A 27,526-nucleotide genomic window follows, 5' to 3' on the forward strand; every position below is an offset into this window, starting at 1 on the left:
CTTAATGTAACTGCCTGGTGCTTGTTGGGCAGATATTGCCCTCGTTGCAAAACTTTTTTTTTTTTTAAATAGTCATCTGTAGAAGACCAAATATCCAACTGCAGAAAATAGAAAATAGGTAGAAAGCTATCAATAATCTACTTAGTTTGGATTCCAGAAGAATCATGGCTCAGGATCTCATCAGACCCTTGATCTAGCCACAGATGCAAGAGCTGAATGCCAAAGGAGGGGCGAGAGTAGGCAGCATCCAAATGAGTATGGTATCAAGGAGCAAAACTGAGGTCAATGGGGGTCAAAGCAAAAACCCTCCTATGGCTGGAGTCATACCTAACGCCAAGGATGGCTGTGGTTGTTGGAGGCCAATCATCATAGCCACAGGGCATCATTGCAGAAGTGTTCTTGGTGCAACCATTTTCATCTGCTTCATCAACATCCATTCATCTGTCCTAAGGCCAGGAGTGTGGCTTCTCAATGATGATTCTAGAGTGATCATCTCCATTCACAAGATTACAATAATGAAACAGGCATGCCAGTCTACAATAAGGACCTGGATAACATCCAGCTTTTGGCCTAGACAAGTACTGGGTAATGACCATCTTGAACAAGAGTAATTATTTTGTCCCATAAAAAGTGATATCTATCATTGAGGTTTCAAATGGGGTATCAACTGGAAACAAACACAGCAGGCTGATCAAATAAATATCTGGATCTGGTAAAATATACAAAGAGTTACATACAATCTACAGCACTGAAACCAGCCACACAGTCCAACTGGTCGATACTGATGTTTGTACTCCACGAGTCTCCTCTCACTCTAACCACCTCTTCCCACCAAGCCCCCTCCATTCCCCGCATCTCTCTATCCCTTTATCCCGCATGTATGCATCAACACTCTCTTTAAATGCATCAATGCTAAATGCTTCAGACAATTGTCCACTACTTTTTGTCCCACTGCATCTACAACAAGGATGCATAACATCTGGATATCTCTGTAAATAAAAAGCTGTTTCCAATACTAATGTGTATTGACATCAGCTATGACATCATCATGCTACTGGGCCAATGCAGGCATTGGTGTGTCACACTGCTCTATTGTATGGCACTAAGAACATTAACCAGACATAAAGCTTTAAATAGTAGGTTTACTTGCACCAAATCATCCATATGTTCAGAAACACAATCCCTTGAAGGCAATAGTTCTGGATAAAGTGCACTTTAATCTTAAATGGTACTTACACAGGCCGGCAAATGACGAGATCTCCCTTATTGGTTCCATAGGCCAGGCCCATCCCAGGTTCTGGAAGCCAACGTGCTGAGTTTATACTAACATGTCTCCTCTGGTCTGGAGGCATTGGGTACAAAACGTTAAAAACCCTCTGGAAAAAGAAGAGGAGGTGGCAGTTAGGTACACAGAACTCAGGGTGCCTGATAACATTTTCACCCCTTTCGCTATCCTGTAAGACTACTGGAAAGGGTGCAAAAAGAGAGATGCCCTGTTACAGGATAAACTGGATGAACACAACTAGTTTTCCAAATAATATATTTGGACTAGGAACTCTACATCATGGCAAGGATTTGGTTGATTGGAATTCCATCCAATATGAGAGAAGAGAAAAGGATGTCATTGGAATTCTACACAATGGGAGTGAATTGTAAGATGTTTGGTCCATGGGAAGTGCACAAAATGTCTTGTGAATGTAGAAGAGAGTAATTTAGAATTATATGGTTGACTCAGTTCTTGCATTTACTGATCCCAGTTGATGCACCAGTTGAAATGGTCAGGCTAAGGAGGGGATAAAATCCAGCAGGGTTCCCACTCCTGATCTTTACTCGGTGAGCACCGCTGAAAAGTGCATGTGCGGATATCAGCAAAGACCAGGTTTAGCTTTGTCCTGAGCACACCCCCACCCAAACATGCTGATGGTCTGGATTTGGCCACTTGAGTAAGATTTTTGGGGAGTGTAGTTGACATTTGTGGGACTAGCCTAGCATAATTTAATGACGTGAGGAGAGAACAGAAAAATGAAGGAAAAATTCACATTAAAAAAAAATTGATAATTAAAAACCTCATTAGTCCACAGGTTTGACAGCAGAGATATATTGCACCAACCCTTTTAAAAGCTTCAGTAGTTACAGCATTTTTAAAAGCCTCACATGGAATAAGGTCTTGACATTTGAATGACATGCTAATCTAGTTCGTTTAAGACAAGTTAACATTTATAAATAAATTTTCTCTTGCAATTATCTATGCTTCTTGATGTAGAGTCTATTCTATTTCACAGATGGAAAACACAGAAAAAAAGGACTGAACTGCAAGACATTGCAGTTAGCGTAACAGCCAGCTAGTGCAGTTATCTACTGAGTGACAGATAGCTCTCACAAAGCCCCATTAAAGATAAATGATGGGATGTTTATTGTAAACTGATTTTTTTTTAACGGCTGTGTGACTTGGAAAATTGAGCTAAGTTTTGATGCTAAAAAGGATATTAGTATATGACAAAATATGGAGTACTTTGAAAAATTGCTTTTTATTTTGTGAAATAATTTTTCTGTGAAATATCAGCTTGCATCTGGAACCCGACGTGACAAAGCAACAATGAAGCAATGATGGAGATTTTTCTGACGGGACATCTTCCCATTCTACTAATTTCCGTCAGAAACTGCAGTTTGGAATTAAAAACTTCACAAAATTAAGAACAAAGATTACACAGCAACTACAATGCTAATAATGACAGGAATGATACACAATGCTGAATTAAACCATGCCTCTTATTCACTGCAGTCAGTCAGTAATTAATACGATCTATGGGCTACAAATGGTTACGCACAGGTCCAGAGAAGTGATCTGCTCCCATCATATTAGGAATGATGGATTAAGAGCATTTGTTACCTGACCTTGAAACTTACATCTGAGAAAATCTTCTATTTTACCTTTTTATTAAACTATAATCATGTAAGTTGGTATCAGTGCAACTCAGTTAATAGCACTTTGGCCTCTGAGATAGAGGCTGTGGGTTCAAGCCCTACTATAACACTTGAACATATAATTTAGGCTGATAGCCTGATGCAGTACTGAGGTGGTGCTAGATTATCATGGGTGGCGTCCTTTGGCTAAGACAGTATACCAATGACCTGTCTGTCTCCTCCAGCAGTTCAGGTAGATACTGAATATCCTACATCACTATTCAATCAAGGACCTCGCACGGTGCCATATTCTTCCCTCAAACAGATCTGCCAAAAATAGTTAAACTGGTCACTTTCTTGCTACATGTGAAACGGCTGCTGCCTTGATGAGTTAACAGTAGCCATAGGAAAAGACATGCAAGACTCCATACAAATTCATGCTTTTCTTTGTTTAACATTTAATCACAGTAAACTATAAAATCCCACTGCAATATATGGTCTCACCTGCACCCACAGTTTCTGACACAAGTGAATTCTTCGAGCAAAGCATTGTTTCAAAAAGCATTGAAAGGGAGAAAACTCATTTGAACAAATTATAATTGTACTGTGACAGTCATGACGAGCGCATTAACAGGCTGAACTCCAGCATGAACCGATCGCATGGGTCAGCATACATGGAAAAATGCCCACATTTATGAGGAGCATTTATGCAAATTTTACCACTGCGTACCAAGCACTGAACAATAAACTGCCTCCTTCAGATAAAAATGCTACGTGCTAGGGCAGCATACTCTCAAATAGCTGCCAACGCCAGCCTCCGCACTCTCCTAGGGACAGGCTCAATAATGAACCATTGCATCAGTACCGGTAAAAAACTCTGCAGGTGGTGGGTGGGAATTCTCAACTGCAGTGCTTGGGTGGCATGCTTGCTATTCATTACACCCTCCTCAGATTTTGATCAACATAAAAAAAAAATGATTCCACATTAACTGAAGAATTGCTACATATGGCCAACTGTATACAGGACCTTTCAACGTATTCTCGGTTATAAATTGTGTGACTACCACTACGCTCGCTCGAACTGCTCAGTCAAGAAACCCCATGAGACAAGCTTGCCAATTAAAACAGCAAGGCGATCCTGTGGTGCTCAAATCTGTTCCTGCAAGTTTCAAAATGCTCTGCCACTGTTCAATCTATTTTAGGTCATAATCCAACATTTAAGACACTATTCCCTCTAACAGTCAGAGCTCAAAGGGCACAATGTATTTATCTAACTATTGTTCTGTTTCGATACTTGGTCAAAATCCATTTCTTTTCTCTATTTACTGGTGGCTAGCTACAAACTGATAGAGGCTTTAAAAATAGTTATCTTTATTGTACTTCTGCTTCGTATTACAGCAATTTACATTTTATTTTACATCAAAACAAAAACAACAGCACACAGTATTAACTCAGAGGCACGTTGGGAATGGTTGGGTCTGATATCGTGTGGGGAACTCAGACACCATTTTAACACAGCCAGCTCATTATTATTTTACTTCTGGGTTTGGCGTCCGTGTCTCTCCTTGATAGTCACCCCAACCAAATGCACTGCATCCATCGGGTGAACACATGTCATTACATGCATTCGTCGGTTCATTACACTCACTCAATTTTTTCCCCTGTTGCATGACAGCCCAGAACACAAAGGAGGGAGAGAACTGGAGGTGGTCCTCTACAGATCTCTCAGCTAACAACTGCAGAAAAGGAAGTGCTGGAGATCAGTGGCGTTTCAGCATCCCTGCCCATTGGAAATGGGGAGCTCCCCGCAACCTGGTGACAAATGAAATATCCAGTGACCCACATATCACTCAGTAATGTTGACTTGATTTCAACAGCGAGCGAAATATGATCATCTTCATAATATATATTGCAACATATTTACTTACCTTGCCAGTACTAATTCATATCTTTTCTCTCCACCAGGGCTTTCACGAAGGAGTCTGTGGACCTCGTGGACGACAAATCCTCAGAGGAGCGGACTCCTTCTGAGGGTGCACCGTCACAGGACTCATGTTAACTATGCACCAGCTTACATACTCGTACAGCTAACTGGGCCCAGTTTTCACCTGGTGACTCACACTTCACAAGTGAGCAAGAGCAGATGGTGGAACAGGGACAGCAGTGGAGAGTCTGGGTCAGAGAATGCTGCCCTCTCCAAGCTCTGCTCAGCTAGACTCAGATGCTGTACTCCTGGATTTGTCGATGAAAAGTACAATCATTGAGTAGCAACAGAAAATCTGTGACGTACTGGTAGTCCCACCAAGCACAGTGATCATGACTGCAGAGAAAGTGGAGGAACCTGCTTCAAGCAGGAGTGTGTTGATGTTGCAGGGCATCACGACGATGTCTTCTTGCATGGATAGAGTGGTCAACTCCGCGGAACATCAAATACGGCAATCAAATGAGCCCATGCACGCCTTGACCATGGCCATGCACACTCTGGTAGACAACATGTCTGCCACCTTAAATAGGAGTACAGATGCCTTGGCCTTAGAGCCATACTGATCTGCACCAAAGTGCTCTCCAGCAGAGTGGTAGCAGTGAAGTGCAGCTGGCCTATGAGATGGAAGGGGAAAGGGGACACGGAAGTGGGGACGCCACTCAAAGCGTTTACACTTCTCACCCATTTAGACCACCCCCACCAGTCAGTAGCTGACATGCTGCCTCATCTCCCGATAGCAGAGTCTTCCTCTGCACAAGTGCAGGTGGAGCAGTCTTTAGCCAGGCCCTCATGGGTTCCAAAACCCAGAGGTTGTCGGCTAGGTATATTTCAGCAATCAAAGCAGGGATCCGAGCAGCCTGCCTCTACCTCAGTGGTGGTAGGAAAAGGAAGAGTAAAGCTTTGTAGTTGTACAAAGGTATGCACGTGTGTGTGTGTGAGAAAATGTTGTGTTAAGTTTACGTGCTTTAGTAGAATCACAACTTTTATTAGCTTGCACAACTTTCCTGTCTTGTCTATTCTTGGTTGCTGGGTGGCAAGTCGCCTTTTCGCTTGCTTTATTATGCATGGGAAGACATGAATTGACAGGGACCAATGGGAGGGTTGGGTGGGGGGTGAATATACAAGGGGTGGTTGGTTGTTTTCAGGACGCTTTGGACCAGTGGCATTGGTGGAGATGGGAAGAGTGGCAATTGCATGTGATTCTGATATCAGTCCACTGGTGTAAGCTAATTGAACCTTGCATTAATAAAGGCATCCCTGGCAGCAACGCGAGCAGTTGATGGTGCATTGACCTTATTACCTTCCTCCTCCTTGTCTTCCTCCTCTGAATCATCCACAGACAATCTGCACCCTAAGCCTTGTTCCTCTTGCAGGTCCCAACCTCGCTGCTGCGCAATGTTATATAGAGCACAGGACACCACAACCATTATGAACACCCTGGCTAGTGCGTACTGAAGACCTCCAATGGCTTGTTCGATGACACATCTGGTGGTCATATTCATTGTAGCTGTTGGGCTTCATTGTCAGATGTCATTGGCCAAGTTTGAAATGGGTGCCCCTCATCTCCAACCTCCTACCACCCACCTCTGAAGTGTGCTTGCAGGTCCAAAGAAGTCAGGGAGTTAGGACTGCCGCAGGATGAAAGCATCATGGCATCTCCTGGAAATCTTGCGCACACCTGTAGAAATATCTTTGTGGTTACACACTAGCTGCACATTGATGGAGTTGAATGGTTCAAATATTCCTGGTTGATCTGGGGGGGGTGTGGATTATCACGTGTGTGCAGCCGATGAGACCCTGCATCTGCGGGAAGCCTGCCAGAGACACAATCCCGAGCGCCCACTCATCCTGATTAGCGTCATTGCTGGCAAAGTTTACATAACTTCCCGCCCTGGCAAACAACCTATCAGTCATCTGTCTTATGCATTTGTGCACCATCAACTGAGAGATGCTGGATATGTCTCCGGCAGAGCCCTGGAAGGATCTGGTCGCAAAAACATTGAGGGTGGTGGTCACTAGTAATACGTGGGCATCAGGTCCATCAGGGAGCAGGTCGTCTTCCAGGAAGCTGCAGATGTGCCAACAGCTAACATGTTAACTGGAGCCTCCTAAAGCACTGCTGTTCCGACATGTCAAGGAAACTCGGCCAATGCCTGTATACCGTGTCCCGGGTAGTGCCTCCTGCGAGCTGCACCCTCTCCGCAGGTCTCGCAACAGCATGCTGCTGCTGTTCCTCGTCCTAAGTCCAATGTAAGACAGCCAAGATGCCACACATCCTGATGTGATTCAGAAAACCTCCAAAGTGTAGAAAGTAAACTCTTTGCAAAAGCACTGTGAACAAACTCTTTTGCTCTCATAGGTAAGAAAGCAACTGTGAGTACGGAGTATTTATTGCAGTATTCCCATAAATTTGGATCAGTCCCCTCAATTACCATTATGTTCTCGGCTTGCTTTCAATGGCGAGTTTCAGGAAGCCCGCAAACCCGAGGATTTTCTGTGATGAAATATTACACCAATTGAGTGTATGTTAATAGGCAACATGCCTCGCCTAAGCAGGCTGCACACAACCAGCCTAACGAGTTAAACACGGACGTCAGCGACTTGGAACCGGCTTCCTGACGCTCTCGCATTTTTCCAGATTTAGCCCAACACCCGCACCCAAACCCATGTGCACCTCAGGGTAAAATTCCCACTGTGTCTAATCCTGGGAGGTGAACTCCATGAGCCGTTATGTTTTGATATTCAGTCGAAATATGTAGCATCAGTATTCCCCTTGTTATCTGCAAATCAAATGAATAATAATGCTAATTTACCACAGCATCGACAGTATATATTCCGGATATATTTCGTAGAACATTAGGAAGAAGTTTGAAAGAAGGTAATAAAGCAGAGATGCACGTTCTGTTTTGGAGCATTGTGCTTTTCCAAATAAAAGAATTTGAATGCACATCACAAATGGAAGCAAAACTGCTGGAATTAAACAAGCAGGTAGATCAGCATTTGAATAAGAAAAGATCAGTAATCATGTTGGGCTGCAATTTGTGGTGGCAATTAAGGCGAACTAATACGTTATTACCCCTTTGAAACTGACCGCAACTTCAGGATGTAGCGCATGAGTATCTAAACGTGGAATCCTGAAGTTGCGGTCAGTCATTCACCGCTCCGACACTGCCTGCGTTATGGCCGACAGCGATCTGATAGAGGTCTTTAAAATTCTGAAGGGGTTCGATCGGGTAGACGTAAAAAAGATGTTTCCACTTGTGCGGGAGTCTAAATCTAAGGATAATAAATATAAGATAGTCACCAATAAATCCAAGAAGGAATTCAGGAAAAACTTCTTTACCCATAGAGTAGTGAAAATGTGGAACTTGCTACCACATGGAGTGGTTGAGGCAAATAGCATCAATGCTTTTAAGGGGAAGCTAGCTAAATACATGAGGGAGAAGGAATAGAAGGATGTGTTGATAGGGTCAGATGAATTAAGGTGGGAGGAGGCTGGTGTGGAGCATCAACACCAGCGTAGACCTATTGGGCTGAATGGTCTGTTTCTGTGCTGCAAAAGTTTTAGGTAATTCTATCTGCTGCAAACTGTAAAACAAAGCATGGACACCCTTACAGATATGTTCAACCAGGATACAATATTACTGCTTTTTCTTAACTCTTCAGAAACTAGCAAAGCATTTATGCACAAGGCCATAAATAGTGTGGTGACCTGTTCTGATGTCAGTTTGCACTGTTGAAGCTTTTGCTAACAATGCCTCAGCTGCATTGATCCCAGTACATCAAATGTAGTGGGCAAATTAGTCGAGCTGCCCCAGTTGCACTGGATGGTCCAGAGGGGCAGCTCCAAGCTTATTTTTTTTAAACTCCTGGCTCCATGTACACCAATCATCTCCAAATGAGCTCAATTAGATGGTTGTTATTCATTAAAATCCAACAGTGGTACAAGTCTAGCAGAAACTTTGGTGTGTGAAAAGGAGTTACACATGCTGGAGAGACTATCCTGGTGTTTCTGAAACAAGTGACATGATGTGTGAGGATTCTTCACCACAGTAAAGGTCAGACTGCGGCTAATTCTGGAGCTAATCCAAATAGGCTTGGGAAGAGAACAGATTTTGTTTGTAGACAGTGGGTGGCTTGCCATGTACTGCAACTGTGGATTACTCACACTGGAACTGTTGAGATTTTCTACAGTGATGTTACCCATCAGATCACAGACCAGACCCATGGTATATAGCAACACATATCATGTGACCTTTATCTTCATTGCTTTCTTTGTAGTCTGATTTTTAGTTAATAACGTTTGCTGTAAAAACATGTTTCTTTGAAACCTCGGAGTTGATGTATGAAATGCAATGCATCATCTGTTTCTCCTCCAAAGGCTTCAAGGAGATACAAGTACACGCAAGGCATTTCCCTGCATGGGGAAAAAAAAACCTACATTTATATAGCGCCTTTCACGACCTCAGGATGTCCCAAAGCACTTTACAGCCAATTAAATACTTCTTAAGTGTAGTCACTGTTGTAATGTGGGAAAGAAGAAATTCAGCGTGAGTTGGACCACACGTCAGTCTTGCTCAACTTGTATTGACTAGCAGCACTGAAAAACCTGAATAAAGGCTGCATACTGGTCAGCCTCGAAGTACTGCCCGGCACATTAAAACCCAAGGACCAATCCCCTTCTTTATCTATGCTGGCATCAGTCACTAAATGGACTGTATGGCCTTCTCTTGCTCTTGTTACATTCTGGGGCAGGGAGGAAGGACAATAGCTAAAAACAGGAAAAAATGCACACTCAACAATTCCGACGTAAATTGTGCACAATATAGGATGCGTATAATGGACGCAATCCTCATTGTACTCATCCTACATTGTTAAAACTGAAATACATTGCGTTACTTGTGTATCACGCAGATTCAGTAACCCTTTCTGGAGTTAGTTATTTGAAGCTTATTATTTGTGATGAAGTTTGGGAAAACATTAAAGCAATGTTTAATTAAGCATGACACCAAAAACAACTCTGCTTAATAACTAAAAGCTACATTTTGCAGATGGAAAACAGATTGCCAAAATGTTGCCTCACTTTGGGCCGCGCCTAGAACGGTGCAGCCCCGACCTGGACGCCCGTTTTTCGCGCCACAAAGTGCGCCTAAAAATAACTTACAGATTCTCCGGCTCCCTGCAGGTTCTCTGGAGTCGGGTACAGCACAGCACGAGCTGTAGAGGGCGGAGCTAGGTCCCTGCGCTGAAAACAGTGCCAGGACCTCTGCACATGCGCTACAGTGGGCGCGCATGTGCAGTAGCTCCAGGCGCCCAAAACTGTGTGGGAGGGGCCTGAAGCACGCAGCCCCTAGCCCTGGCCGAATGGTCTCACTGGGGCTGCGTGCATAAGGCTGCCCGCCCTCCCAGGCCCAGCTCCTGCTTCCTCCCGACCCGACTCCCGCCCCCGGATCGGGCCCGACCCGACCCGACCCGCGCTTCCCCTCCGCCCCACCCGACCTGACCTCCCTCCCACCACCCCCCGACCCGCGCTCCCGACCCCACCCCCCCACCCGGACCTGACCCGAGCCAACCTGACCTCCCTCCCCCCGCCCCCGACACGAACCGACCTCCCTCTGGCCCCTCCCCCCCGAACCGAACCGCGCTCCCTCCCTCCCCCCACCAACCCGACCTCCCTCCTCCTCCTCCCCCTCCCCCCGACCCAACGCCACCTACCTGTAAATCTGGTGCTGGGGACGGGCCCTGCCCGAAGTCTTGGGACAGGCCGAGCCCGGCCCGTTCAGCCTCCCTCCCCCTTCTCCTTCCCCCTCCTTCCCCCCACTTCCCCTCCCCCTTCTCCTCCCCCCTCCCCCTTCTCCTCCCCCCCCTCCCCCTTCTCCTCCCCCTTCTCCTCCCCCCCCCCCCCTCTCTCCCTCTATCCCCCTCCTCTTGCTGTCAGAAACACAGACATTGACAGACAGAGAGTGAGAGACACAGACAGATAGAAACACTGACAGACACACACTGGGATGGGGGGGGGGGGGGGGGGGCTCCTGGTGCTGCAGTCAGTAAGTAGAAAATGTTTTATTTATTGATTTAAAAAAAAATTATTGCTTAATTAATTTTTTTTGATAGATTTATTGGTTGATTTATTGATGTTTTTATCATTTATTATTGATGATGGCTCTTTATTTGTAAAACTGAAGTGTTTAATGTTTGTAAACTTCCCTTTAAACACCCCCCCCCCCATTCCCTACGCCTGATTTGTAACCTACGCCTGATTTTCTAAAGTGTATACAAGGTTTTTTCAAGCGTACAAAAATCTTCACTTACTCCATTCTAAGTTAGTTTGGAGTAAGTTTTCACTGCCAAAACTTTGAAAACAGGCGTAAGTGGCCGGACACGCCCCCTTTTGAAAAAAAAATTCTGTTCCAAAGTGAAACTGTTCTAACTGACTAGAACTGGAGCAAACCAAATGCCGAGAATTTGAATTTCTAAGATACTCCGTTCTACACCAGTTGCTCCAAAAAATCAGGAGCAACTGAGGCCAAAACTTGGGCCCAATAATTCTTCTTGGGTATTAATTTTGGAGCTTCACTTCAGGTGCCACCATTTCTTCCAAAAGTTGTGGTAATTTGAACAACAATTCTCTGATTCGTCAATAGACGAGGGGCTGTCTAACCAGAGTAAGCGGTTTCGCCCCATTGCTAACACAAGCTAGCTTGTTTCCAAACTGCCTGCTGACAGCATGGACTAACACTGCTTTTGTTGGCACAGGATAGCTCATCTTTTTCTGGTCTGCTACTGGCACAGACTAGATTGTGCTCTCACACTCATAAGCTAGTTTGTTGCCATTATTCCCCCTCTTGCCCCGACAATTGATAGCACAGGATGGCTTGTTCTTATTCCCTTGACCTCTCCCTACCATCATCCTTGGCATAGGCTTGCTCATTTTCACAAAATTCTCCTCCATTTTAAATAAAAGGACGCAAAACACTGAAGGCACTGAATCATCAGCAAATATCTGAAACTTCGGCCCAGTTTTGTTTAACCATAAATTGATTAAAATGTATAACTCCATTGTTATCAACAGTGTTATACTCAGCTTTGTTGAAATTCTCAACAGCATAAAGCAGTGAATCAACTTTACTTACTGTCACAAGTCTACAGCAACCTCAACATCAAATTACATGGCAAGTGGCATGTAAGTGAATGAAGGCTACAATTACTGCACTAACACAATGCATTCCATGGTCAACAAATTCTCAACACTAACTGAACTTTGTAATCACAAGGCACCATGTAGCATGACACAATATAATACATGCAAGGTCACTGCCGTACACTGACGCAATGGGAGAAAGTGAAAATTATGTAATTGTTCAAGATGATTTTCACCCAAAATGGGCATCAGTAAGGAATTTTGCTTGCCTTGGGGCAACCGTTTTTAAAAAGGTTTCATTTTGGTTTGCATTTATATAGCACCTCATTACATCTTTCCAGAAAAACAGAAAGCACTTCACTTACAATGTGCAATGATAAGTCATTATGTAGGCATACATGGCAACCATCTTTCTCACTGCAAGATCCCGCAAACAGCTCTGACATGAATGACCATTTAGTATTGGTTGAAGGAGGAATATTAGCCAAAATGCAAGGAAAACTCCCTATTCCTCTTCAAATATTATGGTGATCTTGAACATCTACCCAAACCACCAGAAATAGGTAGCCAGGTTCTCAGACTGCATTTGAACACCACAAGACTGTATTTGAACACTCATATACACACAGAAAAAATATGTATATTGTATAAAACACATAAATGTGCAACTTTATTCACCAAATCACAAACGTCAGACCACTTTATTCTCCTTTACTATTATTCCCGGCTAGTATTCTCTACTGCTAATCGTCTTCTTAAACCCATCTCCACCACACTCACCTCCAACAAGTGCGAGGAGCTCATGAACTTCTTTGTATCAAAGATTGAGACCATCTGATCAGCTGCCTCTGCCACTTCCCTCGCCCACCGGGCCAAACTTCCTCCAAGGTTCCCTCCTGCCCTTGCCGTGAACTCGCATTTTGCTCCAATTTCTCTTCGATCTTCTCTCTTGACCTCTCCGAGCTTATCTTGTCCATGAGGCCCACTTCCTGCTCCACTGACCTTATTTTCCCACTAAAATGCTGACCACTTCCTTTTCTGGCTCCCACATTAGCTGACATTGTTAATGGTTCTCTCTTCTCCGGTACCGTCACCGTCTCTTCAAATCTGCCGTCATCACCCCTCTCAAAAAAACAACCCTTGACCCCTCCACCCTTGCAAACTACCAACCCATCTCCAAGCTCCCTTTCCTCTCCAAAGTCCTTGAATGTGTTGTTGCCTCCCAAATCTATGCCTATCTTTCCAGGAACTCCACGTTTGAATCCCTTCAATCCGTTTTCCACCCCTGCTATGGTACCGAAACGGCTCTCAAAGACACAAATGACATCCTTTGTGACTGTGACAAAAGTAAACTATCCCTCCTTGTCCTTCTCTAATGCCTCTCCACCACTGTCCAGCTGAGTGGGACTGCACTCGCCTGGTTCCATTCTTATCTATCTAATCGTAGCCAGAGAATCACCTGCAATGGCTTCTCTTCCCACTCCCCACTCTGGTGTCCCTCAAGGATCTATCCTTGTCCCCCTCCTAGTTCGCATCTATATGCTGCCCCTTGGTGACAACGTCCGAAAACATAGCATCAGTTTCCATATGTACACTGACGACACCCAGCTCTACCTCATCACCACTTCCCTTGACCCCCTCCATTTTCTCCAATTAAATATTGGGAAGGCCGAAACCATTGTCTTCGGTCCCCACCACAAACTGCGTTCCTCAGCCACAAACTCCATCGCTCTCTCTAACATCTATCTGAGGCCGAACCAGACTGTTCGCAACTTTGGTGTTATATTTGACTCTGAAATGAGAATCTGCGTATCCGCGGCATAACTAAAACTGCCTATTTCCGTAACATTGCCCGTCACCGCCCCTGCCTCAGCTCATCTGCTGCTGAAACCCTCATTCATGCCTTTGTTACCTCTAGACTTGGCTGCCCTCCCACATTCTACCCTATGTAAACTAGAGATGATCCAAAACTCGGCTGCCCATGTTCTAACTCGCACCAAGTCCCATTCACCCATCGCCTCTGTGTTCGCTGACCTACATTGGCTCCCGGTTAAGCAACGCCTCGATTTCAAAATTCTCATCCTTGTTTACAAATCCCTCCATGACCTTGCCCCTCCCTATCTCTAATCTCCTACAGCTTCACCACCCCCCACCCCCGCCACCCCTTCCACCCCAGATATCGCTGCGCTCCTCAAATTCTGCCCTCTTGAGCATTCCTGATTATAACAGCTCAACCATTGATGGCCTTGTCTTCAACTGCCTTGGTCCCAAGTTCTGGAACTCTCTCCCTAAACCTCTTCGCCTCTCTACCTCTCTTTTTTCCTTAAAGACACTCCTTAAAACATATCTCTTTATCCAAGCTTTTGGTCATCTGTTGTAATTTCTTAATATGTGGACCAATGTCAAACTTGTGTCTGATGACACTTCTGTGGAGCGCCTTGGGACATTACTACGTTAAAGGCGCTATATAAATGCATGTTGTTGTTGTTGATGTCAGAATATGACGCCTGTATCATTCCTTGTTGACAAAAAATGTATTACATTTTTGGAAATTTTCAACTGGAGTCTGTATTTATTGCACTAGGTGGCAGCCTATTCCAGAAATTAACTATTTTAAAGTAAGGAGTTGCTCAAGTTACACAAAGCTCATAGTTGCCTAATTCAAATCATATCTCCTTGTTCTCTTTGGATTCTGTATAAAGGCTGCCACGTACACATTATCCTACATATGAAAAAATCCCCATTCAAAATCTTTTTTTAAAAAAGTCAAAATAGGTCAACAGAAGCATGGATTACAGGAGGAGCTGCAAAAACACAAGGTCTTGTATAGCTGCAGGAAGGAGGTATACTACTAACCGACAAATATGTGAAGTGGTTAGGTTTCAAGAATTTCTTTTAAGAACTAAACTGCATCAAAGGTTTAACCATAATTTTGAAGCATTCTTCTTATCGTTAAGATTCTAAGAACGAAGACTAAAGTCAACCGTAATCTATCACACTGCTCTCCTCCAGCAACATGGGATCTTGTTGCTTGGCTTGCGGTATTATCATTCGTAGACATAGGGTCAGCTTCTACGTTTACATTGATGATGCTCAGCTTGACCTCTTCAGCAGGTGTCTTAACCCCTCCCCTATCTTTGTGCGGATAGACAGCTTTCCAGGCCTCCACTTTTGAATGAATCTTAACTTCCCACAGCTGAACTAAATTGTTCGATTGCTCGGCATCCTGTTCAACCAAGAGTTTCCAACCTCACATCCTCCATTCACAAAGTCCACCTACTTCCATCTCTATAACATGGGCCACCTCAGCCTATCCGCTGCAGAAACACTCAAACTATGCCTTCATCACCTCAAAACTCTCATACTCCATACTCTCCTTGCAGGCTTTCCAGGCTCCACAATCCATAAATTCCAACTGATTAAATCCTATCCTGCACCAGGTCTTGTTCATCCATAATCCTCCACCTCACTGATCTACATTGGTTTCTTGTTCCCCAGAGCAGCAAAATTTAAACCTTTGCCCTGATCTTTAAACTGCTCCGTGCTGTACCTCACCTTGGCCCCAATTTTCCACCTTCGCAATTTTTGGTACCCACGTACGATAACGTAAGTTTCCGCGACGCCACCCCCCCCCGTTTGCACTAAAACAAAACGGGCACTTTCCACAAAGCAGAAGCTATTTTTAGCACCATGCTACCCAAAGACAATTCTGGAGGCGGAGCTTGTAGCGTGCGTCAAAAAATCACTGCGCATGTGTGGGAAAAAAAATCACTTTCTACAGGGATTGGGTCTGCCTGGTCTGAATCACCAGTAAGAACCCATTGCTATCAGAGCTGGATTTGCAGATTGAAAATACAGCTTCAAACAAAAGATGGATGCAAGGGGAAGGGACAGGGAAGGAGAAGCTGTAAGGGCCAAGAGATTTCTAGCAGAAGTTGTTGAGCCCCTGGTAGACATCATTGAGAGGAGATGGGATGTGCTTGAAAACAAAGGGAGAATGTGCCAAAAAAAAAACTGAAACCCTCGGTACCTGCAAAAGTTTGGGACCAAGTTGGAGAAGAGTTTAATTCAGTGTCCATCACCTCAAGAAGCGGCGCACAGCTCAAAAAGAAGTGAAAGGACCTCAGACAAGCAGTGACTAAGTAACATTTTTATTTAAATTTATTTATATTTTATGCACTGCAATAACATTTGTGCGCGTGGCGTGCAACGTGGAGAGTGAGGTGCGACGTGCAACGAACGCGTGACAGGTGAGTGTGCGAGGCGCAGTACGTGTGCGAGGCGTGGCACGCGACAAACTCCGTTCCCGAGCCCCCAACCCCATCCCTCTCCTTGGCCACTGCTCGAGGCTGAATCAGACCATTCGCAACCTTGGCTTCGTACTTAACCGAGCTGTGCTTCTGACCCCATATCCTCTCCATCACCGAGACCGCCTACTTCCACCTCCGTACCATTGGCTCCTGGCTAGTCAGTAAGTCTCAATATTTCCATTGTTACTGCAGGCTGGAGTCAGAGCACTAGACAAACGTTTAACCGTTAAATTATAAATACAAGAAGTTACATTGACGCAGTGGTGTAGCACTTTGGGATAGCCTTATGTGAGGCAACACGTTGAAGTCTGGGTGCAGCATGTTGGGGTAGCGATGTGCAATGTTACACATTGGAGTAGTGATTATGTTGCTACCTCTGCTCAGGATGATAAAAGGAGCGGAGGTGCAGCGGCCCAGGAGCAGCGCGGAGACCCCAACCAGTGAGAAACCACTAGCTGCAGGTTGCGGCCATAAAAGGAGCGGAGGTGTGGCGACCTGGAAGCCCAGGAGCAGTGTGGAGGCATGCCATTTCAGGGAGCAGCACGAGCTGGTGCAGAAGGGTGACGACTTGGAGAAGGGCAACTGGATTGAACGTCACCATAATCCAGGTCGCTGATTGGAGCATGGGCAGGTACAGCAGGAAAGGCGGCAAACAGCAGAGGAGTGGCGAGGTTGGGGCGAAGGAGCAGCAAGAGATTGTAGAGCGACGTGATCGGGGCCCAGGTGAGGCGTGAGTTCGGGGCCCAGAAGAGTCGAGGGCCCAGGGGCAGCACGGACCAGCCCACACTGCGATATGTGTGCACACTAGGTCCGTGCAGCAGAGTTGGTTTCCAGTTGTCTTGATTAATCCTTGCCACTGGAATAAGACCTAGGCTCTGTCAAGTCCATGTGGTGGCTGGTGTGCAACGGCCACTACACGTTAAAAAAAATCCACGCACAGGCACCTTCCACCTTTCAAGATGTAGTTCTGGACCTGGAATGTCAGGTCCTTCATTGAAACACCTGTGAACTCATCCCTTTTTTGCGTGGAAGCAAGTCATCCTTGAGGGACCGCCTAAGAAGAAGAACATTGGCTGACTCCGCCCCTGCCTTAGCTGATCGGATAATGAAACCCTCCTCCATGTCTTTGTTACCTTTGAACTCAACTATTGCAATGCTCTCCTCGCCAGCCAACTACCTTGCATCCTCCATAAACTTGAGCTCATACAAAACTCTGCTGTCCTTATCTAAAACTAGGGGCCATAAATACAAGATTAGTTACGAATAAATCCATAAGGGAAGTAAGGAGAAATGTCTTTTTGCAGAGTAGTTAGAATGTGAAACTTGCCATCACAGAAAGTTGTTGATGCAAATAGCTAAGATGCTTTCAAAAGAAAACTAGACAAGAACACAAAGGAAAAAGGAATAGAAAGATATGCTGTAAGGCTGAGATGAGGTAGATGGCAGGGAAGGAGACTCAGTGGAGTATAAATACCACCAGACGAGTTGGGGGTGATGGCCAGTTTCTATACTGCTTATTCTATGTAATCCTCACTCGCACAAAGTCCCTTTCGCCCATCACTCCTGTGCTCGCTGACCTACATTGGCTACCAGTCCGGCAACGCATAGATTTTAAAATTCTTATACTAGTTTTCAAATCTCTCCATGGCCTCACCCCTCCCTGTAATCTCCTCCAGCCCTACAATCATCCAAGATCTCTGCGCTCCTCCAATTTTGGCCTCTTGAGCATACCCCTTTTTTCATGGCTCCACATTGGCAGCTGTGCCTTCAGTTGTTTGGGCCCCAAACTGTGGAATTCCCGGCCTAATCCTCTCACATTCCCGCCACATCTCACTCCTCTTTTAAGATACTCCTTAAAACCTACCTTTTTGGTCACCTGTCATACTATCTCCTTATGAGGAGATATGGCACCAAATTTTGTTTGATAACATTCCAGTGAAAACACATCGGGACATTTTACTACATTAAAGGCACTATATAAATGCAAGTTGTTGTTGTAGTAAGGAGGTAGGCTGCTGGTCCCGTTGATTACTAAAGTCTCAAAGGTCCTGCTGCTCTTGTCGTGCCGTTAGCAACTCACACTTCCAACAATTTCCGTGCAAAAGGGTGAGGAAAAAAATGTAACGGGGCACACTTCCAACAATTTCCGTGCAAAAGGGTGAGGAAAAAAATGTAACAGGGCACACTGCAAGATGCCTCCACTCCAGAATATTCTGGGCCATTATAAAAAGGAAAGAGTCAGGATGGACAGTCAAAACCAACCAAAAAGTGTATCCACATCTTTCAAACCAGGTCTCTAAATAAGGTTAAATATATAGTAAACATCTATCTACACAAGAGTAGGAGTAACCCATTTGGCCCCTCAAGCCATTCAATAAGATCATGGCTGATCTGATCTTGGCCTCAACTCCACTTTCCTGCCTGCTCCCCATAGCCCTCGACTCCCCGATAGTTCAAAAATCTGTCTCTCGCCACCATAAATATATTCAATGACCGAGCCTCCACAGCTCTCTGGGCTAGAGAATTTTAAAGATTTACGACCCTCAGAGAAGAAATTCCTCCTCATTTCTGTTTTAAATGGGCGATCCCTTATTCTGAAACTATTCCCCCCCCCACCCCCCCGTTCTAGATACCCCGAGAGGAAAAATCGTCTCTGTATCTACCCTGTCAAGCCCCCTCAGGATCTTATTTGTTTCAATAAGATCACACCTCATTCTTCTAAACTCCAATGAGTATAGGCCCAACCTGCTCTATCTTTCTTCATAACACAACCCTTTCATCCCAGGAATTAACCTCGTGAACCTTCTCTGAACAGCCTCCAATGCAAATATATATCTCTTTAAATAAGGAGACCAAAACTGTATGCAGTACTCCAGGTGTGGTCTCACCAACGCCCTGTACAGTTGTAGCAAGGCTTATCTACTTTTATACTCTATTCCCCTTGCAATAAAGGCCAACATTCCATTTGCCTTCCTAATTATTTGCTGTACCTGCAAACTAATTTCTTGTGTTTCATGCACAAGGACCTCCAGGTCCCTCTGGACTGCAGCATTTTGTAATCTCTAATAATAATTAGCTTTTTTTATTTTTCTTGCCAAAGTGGATAACCTCACACTTTCCCACATGATACGCTATCTGCCAAATGTTTGCCCACTCACTTAACCTATCATCTCTTTGCAGATTCTTTGTGTCCTCCTCACAACTTGATCTTCTGAGCCAATATCATTTCTCACTAATGTACTGACCTCATCCTTTATTAACACCCCACCTCCTTTTCCTTTCTGCATATCCTTCCGAAATGTCAAATACCCCTGAATATTAATTTCCCAGCCTTGGTCACCTTGCAACCACGTCTCTATAATGGGTATCAGATCATACCCATTTATTTCTATTTCTGCTGTCAACTCATCTATCTTGTTATGAATGCTGTGTGCATTCAGATGAAGAGTTTTTAATTTTGTCTTACCATTTTTCCTTATTTTGACTCTACTTTCTGGTGCACTCTTATGTTTATATGCTCTAATCCTTCCTGTCACACTCTGGTTATCATCACCCCTATTAATAATAAAATTATGACATCACAAGGATGGAGGACAGTGATTGGTTCTTCCATAATAATTGAATCACTGGGACAGGGAATAAAGGCTAATAACTGATTTAATTTAATTCAATTGCTGATTTTCTCATTTTAAACTTAATTTATAATTATGGTATATATTATTTAATTTTGTTTAATTATAATGAATCTTTATTGTACTGATTTTACTATTGTATACTCATTATATTATTTACAACGTAATTTGAATTGCTATTTTTTTTTAGTTTTTTTGCCTGCGTCTATCTGTTGCTTTAGAAACTTCTAATATGGTTGCTGAACAAATATACAAGTAAACAACAGTTTTAAAACAATGTAGAAATATCAAAGTGCTATGAAAATACCCTATATTGCAGTTACAGTTTGCTCTAAATACAAGCCCCATTTATTTTTTCCAAACAGTATAAGTCACCTGAAAGTAGACACCCAAATTATTTTAAATAGCTTGTTCTAGTTAAGTGATGTCAAGTACCACACCAGCTCTTTTCTCAGCCCACTGCACATACCAATTATAAGTGATGATTGATGGCCAGTTATTAGGTGAGTCTGATTACACGGTACATATTTGGAAAAACAAAGTATTGTAACGCAACTATAACTGCTTTATATATTGCGCATATACTGTAGTTAGAAATGCTGTTAGAATATATGTGAAACATGGTTTAGTAGATCAAGATGTTTACCTGGAGCCCTTCAGCCCTCATGTCACTTTAGCCTTACAAATTAATTCAGCTCTCACACACTACTGGCCGTGGTAATTTCTTTGGATCATATTTCTTTTGCCTGCAATGTCATCACAACTCAACAAATAAAGCTTTTGCACATAACAAAATTAGTAAAAAAGCAAGATAGCAAAAACTGCTCAAGAAGGAACAGTTACAGGCAGTTCTTTAAAACTGCTTCAGATTAGCACTCATGATGGGAGCGATGCCTCCTTTACGATTCAAATCCCAACCTCATTTTCACAATTGATGAACCAATTTACCTGAAAAGCTGTCCATAATTATAAATCAATAACAACTTGTTTGACCTGGTATTAGATGGGGTTAGAAGACTGCCAACGTACTGTATTTTACTGTGAAATACAGTGACACCTTGCGGCAGGAAGATCATTGGGTAACTTCCTTATTTTTATTATTATTACAGCAAAATAGCACGATAAATCCAATAAGAACAAAGACCTGAAAATGAGAAAGATATTCTAGTTCATGGTCGCATAATTTCAGTGTTACAAGAAGAGTTATGTTTACAATTAGCAGTATCTCTTGGCCACTCACTCTTTAGGGCATTAAATTTGGCATTTCAAGGCAGCTTGGAAACAGACATCATAATGAACTCCCACTGTTGTGACAGGATGAAGTTCTACCCCAATAATATAATTAACTGACAAGTCAAAGGGTGAGATATCTCACACACACACACACACATACACGAGGATTGTTATTACAAATCAGCATTAAACAGATTACCAGTATCAAACTCGCATTTGAAGAATAAACCAAACAGTGCTCGCATTGCTGCTGTGAATATCTGTAATATTGTAGTGTGTGGTTTTAAAGGGCAATGCATCTCGAAGTCAGTGTGACAAATTATTTAAAAACTGTAGTATATAAACATGTTAATGAAACTGATTAACTTACTCCTTCAGACAGTAACAAAGAACTAATTATTCACTTGTCTGACTAATTTTGTGACAACAATGGATAATGAAATGTAAATATGCATACAAGGTAAGTTTTCTCCCTCTTGCAGGGTGAATGTAGGGACAATCTGTTTGCAGAGTACAATAAAGACTGCAGCTACAGAATCAGAAAAGAAAAATTATGGTTGTCAAGACTACTAAGTATTATTTTTAACAGCAAAATTCATGATAATTAGAGTGCAAGAAAAAAGAAGTCATGTTCAATAGTTTTATTGTTTTTAACAAGGCCAGAGTTCCTGTTTTGGACTGCACTGATTGTGGTTTCACAATCCTGTCATAGTATATCTGTACGGCACTATAATCTATGTACACCAATGTTTTACAGCAATTCCCTTCAGGGCATCTTTTGTTCTGAAGGTCTTAATTAAAAGTACTTTGAAATTAACTACCTTCCTATCGAGTGGACTTCCATAACACAGCATCACATTCTCATCACCACCACTATAAAGTATTGCACTGATGTGTTACATTGCCAACATTTCTCCTTTTGAAGTATCAGTCAGTTTACTGCAACAAAATACAATACAGCAGATTTCCTCTGCTGTTATTTACCTTGGTATCCTCACTTTGAAATAATCAATAAAATTTGCCTCATTCATTTACCCTGGATTTAGTGCCATTAAATAACAGTCAGCTCGCTCTGTAGTCAAAAGGTTATAGGTTCAATCGCCAGTCCAGGGTCTGAGCATATAATCTTGGTTGAACTCAAATCCCTGGCGAATTTGCTGGACATGTCATGCTTCAGATATTAAACCAAGGCCTTGTCTGCTATTCCTGTGGTTCAGGTGGACATTAAAAGATCCCATGGCATCTATTTAAAGGAAAGCAGAGAGTTTCCCCAGTGTTTGGCTAAAATCTGTCCCTCAACCACCACCAATAGGTTGTTCAACTCATTGCTGAATGTCATATCCAGCTGTGCACAAAATAGCTGTTGTTCACCTAACAATTACCACATTTTAAAGTGATTCAGAGTGTATTATCTGTGATAGAGAGGACAGGGGGGGAAGAGAGAGAGAGAGAGAGAGAGAGAAAAAGAGAGAGAGAGAAAGAGAGAGATTTCAAGATGTTTGAGATGTGATAAGATGCTATATAAATGCAAGTCTAACACACAGTGCTCATGTTACATCATCCTGTAACAGGACGCTGCTGCTGGTAATGGTGTTACTAACATGGGGGGCAGCAGTGGTGAGCATGCTTCAGCTAGAGGGATGGCAGCTCGATTATAATTACTGCCATCTTTGTTATGTTCAAACATACGGAATTACATTTGGCAATACAATGTGGGAGCGTGACAAACAGGAGCACTTGTGTCCAATTATAAGAGAGCGCAGGAATACTGGAATTCCAGTATCCGAAAAACCCGCTTGCATTAAATGACCTAAAATCATCAGTAGTCTAAGAAAACTCTTCTGTTCTACACCTGTGTATTAGATAGCACCTCATCACAGCTCAAACATCTTCAGCTCTCTTTCTCTCTCTCCCTCCCCACAACCAATAAGGTTTGCCCCATCAGAGCGAATGGAAACAGAGTTAACTGTGAAAATGGTTTATTTTCTGGTGCAGTTTCTTCTGAGCCCATTTTATGGCAATCTTTGTACAAATGGCGAGTGGCAATATCATGGTAAAATACTGATTTGGAGCACTGTGTAATGGAGCTAAATTATCACTTCTACAGACACTGTCATTAACCCAAGGTGCTTCAGCAATCGTGTTAGTTCAGCCCAACGTTAAATTCAGCTCCTCTGTAATTTTAGGCTTGTGAACCTCCAAACTAATCTCTACAGCAAAGTCATTAGCACATAATAGGGAGAAGAATACATATATATTTACAGCCATTTGGATTAATATAGTGACTTTAATGTAGAAAAAATATCACAGGAGCATAATCAGACAAAAATTGACAGAGGCAAAGGAGAAAATATTAGTAGGGATGGCTAAAAGCTTGGTCAAAGAGATAGGTTTTAAAGAAGGTTCTAAAGGAGAAGATAGAGGCAGAGAGATAATGACCCCTATTTTCCACTTGCTGGATTTTTGGCGCCCGCACATGTTAATGTATGATTTTTTTGTGCACGTTTGCGGCAGAAAAAGAAATCGTGACGTTCGCCGAAGTAGTATTTGAATTTGGCGCTGCGCACTCCGCAGTTAGTCTGGGGGGGGGGGGGGGGGGGGGCGGAGCTTCAAGTCTGCGCTTAAAACTCTCTGGGCCTGCGCGAAAAACTGAAGTTGCCAGGGCAACCAGAGACGCTGAAGCAAGCTGAAGCTCGCTCCCCTGAAAGATTGGTACCCCACCGCTGTTGAAAGGGCCACAAGGGACCTCTCCCTCCGCTGGACCAGCGGCCTCTGCGCTCCCCCCCACCCCCTTGGCTGGATCTGCTGCCACTGCTCCTCCCCCCCCAGCTACATTCCCAGGCCGAAAGGACTGCTTCCCACCAGGTGGACCCGCTGCAATCCCCAGCCGAATGGCCCTCCCGCTCCCGAACCTCAACTCGCAGGGGGAGCGGGACTGAGCAGGGGGGGCATTTGGCATGGGATTGCAGCTGGTCAAGCTGGTGGGGAGCAGTCCTTTCGGCCTGGGAATGTATCTGGGGGGAGGGGGGGGGGAAGAAACGGGGGAGCTGTCCTTTCGGTCCGCAAATCTTCTTCCCTTGCTCCAAAAAGAGTACCCCATGGAAAAAAAAAACGTTATTTTATCATGTATTCTTATTGCCTCGCTCCTGTCCTCTTGTGCCCCGCGCTGATTCCTTAAGTTAATGTATGGTTTTTTTGGTGGGGCTTTTGGGCAGTGTGCACCCTGCTGAAAAGGATCGTGGACCAAAATCGATTAAGTCCAGAAAAACGGCGTCCGATCCCGTTTTGACTCGTGTCTGTGGAAAATTTTTTTTGAACTGCCTCGCATAGTTGCCGCCCAAATGTTGGCGAAAGTTGGAAAGTGAGTATATCATGCCAAAAAACGTTTGGACGCCAAAAAACAGCGCACAATCGTAGTGAAAATAGGGGCCAATAGGAGGGAATTTCAGGTTCAAGACCAGTGGTTCTCAAACTGATTCTCAGTATATGCATGTGCCATTTGAGTGGGAAAACACTGCTCCAGGCTGGGCATGTTACAATTGCTGTGCAATTGAATTGTACAGATATTAAAGTAAATCACTGATGCAGATATTGGCCTGCAATTTGTGGTCAGTGGCGAAGGAAAGGCGTTTGCTTTCTCGTGATCTCTGTGGGAAGAAGTTTAACTTTTCTGATATTGAAAAATATATTGTATAGTGGGTATCCCATAGTGCGAGCTGCTGTATTGTCAACAATCTGTCGAAGCAGCCATTCACATTGCAGAATTCAGAGACAGCGAACCAGGAAAAAGAAAGCATTAATAATCACTTTAAAAAATTTTACAGAGCAAATTAAAGATTTATTTTTAAACATACACTGGGTTAAAGTAGAAACTGAAATATCATGAACAAACTTTAAATAAAAAACGTAAAACTTTTAAATTCTAATAATTTTTTTAAAACGTAAAGGAGAAATTTGACATTCCACCAATATAAAATTAATTTTTTTCAGGGCCAGAATAGTTTGTCAGAAGTTATTACTCAGATTGCCGTTAAAAGCCCAGTTACATCTCATCTGAATGGGTAACTTTTTATGGGGTTTCTAACAGCGATATTTGTTCGGAAAATGGGAAGCTTTTGTCAGATCAGTGAGTTCACTGATTGCTGGCTCTGGTGGGAGGAGGCAGCCACAGCGCAGCCAGTGTTGGAGCAGTGAATGACAGACCGCAGCCTCAAGATTTCTGTGCTAGGCTGAGCATGTGCTAAATCCTGAAGTTGCAGTCAGTTTCATAGACGAAATGACGGCGAATGCTGCCAGTGGGGGGAGTCTGTGATTATTAATCCATTTGAAAAGGGGTAAAAAAAAACACTGGTCTGGACGGCTGAAGGCACGTCTGCCATTGTTGTGGTGAAGGGAATGGGGAATGCACAATAGATCAGAGTTCCTGAACAGTTGTGGGGTTGGAGTCATATTACAAAGTATTTACAGCACAGAAACAGTCCATTTGGTCCAACAGGTCCATGCAAAGCTTCCTCCCACCCTTCTTCATATAACCCCATCAACATATCCTTCCATTCCTTTCTTCCTCATGTGCTTATCGAGCTTCCCCTTAAATGCATCTATGCTATGCTCCTCGTAGAAACATAGAAAATAGGTGGAGTAGGCCATTTGGCCCTTCGAGCCTGCACCACCATTCAATAAGATCATGGCTGATCATTCACCTCAGTACCCCTTTCCTGCTTTCTCTCCATACCCCTTGATCTCTTTAGCCGTAAGGGCCATATCTAATTCCCTCTTGAATATATCCAATGGACTGGCATCAACAACTCTCTGCAGTAGGGAATTCCACAGGTTAATAACTCTGAGTGACAAAGTTTCTCCTCATCTCAGTCCTAAATGGTTTACCCCTTATCCTTAGACTATGTGCCCTGGTTCTGGACTTCCCCAACATCAGGAACATTCTTCCTGCATCTAACCTGTCCAGTCCCGGCAGAATTTTATATGTTTCTATGAGATCCCCTCTCAGCCTTCTCCAGTGAATACAAGCCCAGTCGATCCAAGTTCTCCTCATATGTCAGTCAACTACTTGTAGTTCGGAGTTCCATATTCTAACCAGTCTCTGGATAAAGAAGTTTCTCCTGAATGCCCTATTGGATTTATTAGTGACCGTGTTATATTTATGGCCCCTAGTTCTGGTCTTGCCCGCAAGTGCAAACATTCTATGTTTACCGTCAAACCCTTTCATAATCTTAAAGAGCTCTATTAGGTCAACTCTCAGTCTTCTCTTTTTGAGAGAAAAGAGTCCCAACCTGTTCAATCGATGCCGATAGAAATAACTTCTCTGTTTTGGTATCTTTCGAGCACATTTTTTTTTGCACCTTCCCCGTTGCCTCTATATCCTTTTTATAATATGGAGACTAGACTGTTCATAGTACTCCAAGTATGGTCAAACCAAGGTTCTGTACAAGATTAACATAACTTCTCTAACCCCCGAAGAAAAAAAAAAATCCGTTCCATGGCAGTATTTTACATAATGTATCAGTTGCTGAACCAGGATTATTTGAACATGCTCTAATTCTGTGCAGTTCGTTGCTCACAGACCCCGAATATAATTTCTCCAAGTCCTCATGATGCCAGTAACTGTCAGAGTCATTTTGAAACATCTGCACCATTAGCATTCTTCAACTGCACTAATGTTTTAAAAAAGTGTCACATTTGCAATTACTGTGAAGAGAACTGCTACAAAAGGCAACAACTGCAAAGATCGACCACTCTTTGTTCATTGATATCCAACTAGAAAGCTGACATGGAGATTAATGTGGAGATCTGTAATTATAGTTGAACCTCATTTACTACAAGCTGATTGATATTTGCAACGTCTCTCTTTGTATCAGGGGCTCATCTGGTCAAAACTGGAACCTCCATTACTGACAAGGGAAAACATTTGAATTCTGCAGATAACCTCGAATTTATAGTTTGGGAATATGATCGATTGAAGGCCTGCCTTGATCAACCCGTTCAGCAGACTGGCAATTGCATATTTTACTGTAATATAATTAACAACTGCTGGAAATACTCAATTTGTCTGGCAGGTGTAGAGAGAGAAACAGAGTTAACATTTCAAATCTATGACCTTCCATCAGAACTGGAAAATGTTACAGGTGTAAACAGGTTTTAAGCAAGCAGAGGCAGAGAAAGGTGGTGGGTGGGGGAGGGTTGAAGGCAAGAACAAAAGGGAAGGTCTGTGATAGAGTGGAAGGCAGGAGTGATTTGAGTGACAAAAGGGAGGATAGTGCAAGGCAAAAGGGGATAGTATTGGGAAATTTAAAAAAAAAAGATAATC

At 43.4% G+C, this 27,526-nt stretch overlaps 1 protein-coding gene across 9 annotated transcripts in view; it reads right to left on the reverse strand.

Moving 5' to 3' along the window:
- LOC139279984 (activating molecule in BECN1-regulated autophagy protein 1-like) overlaps positions 1 to 27,526 on the reverse strand; it is a 505,692-nt gene that overhangs the window by 83,523 nt on the left and 394,643 nt on the right. For all 9 annotated transcript variants that reach the window (XM_070899374.1, XM_070899373.1, XM_070899377.1 and 6 more), the window contains one exon: positions 1,237 to 1,376. In XM_070899374.1, the coding sequence (XP_070755475.1) occupies positions 1,237 to 1,376 (140 nt within the window). The remainder of the gene's footprint in view (positions 1 to 1,236; positions 1,377 to 27,526) is intronic.

Source organism: Pristiophorus japonicus, chromosome 14 (genome assembly GCF_044704955.1).
Source record: "Pristiophorus japonicus isolate sPriJap1 chromosome 14, sPriJap1.hap1, whole genome shotgun sequence".
In the NCBI taxonomy this organism is placed as follows: Eukaryota; Metazoa; Chordata; class Chondrichthyes; family Pristiophoridae; genus Pristiophorus; species Pristiophorus japonicus.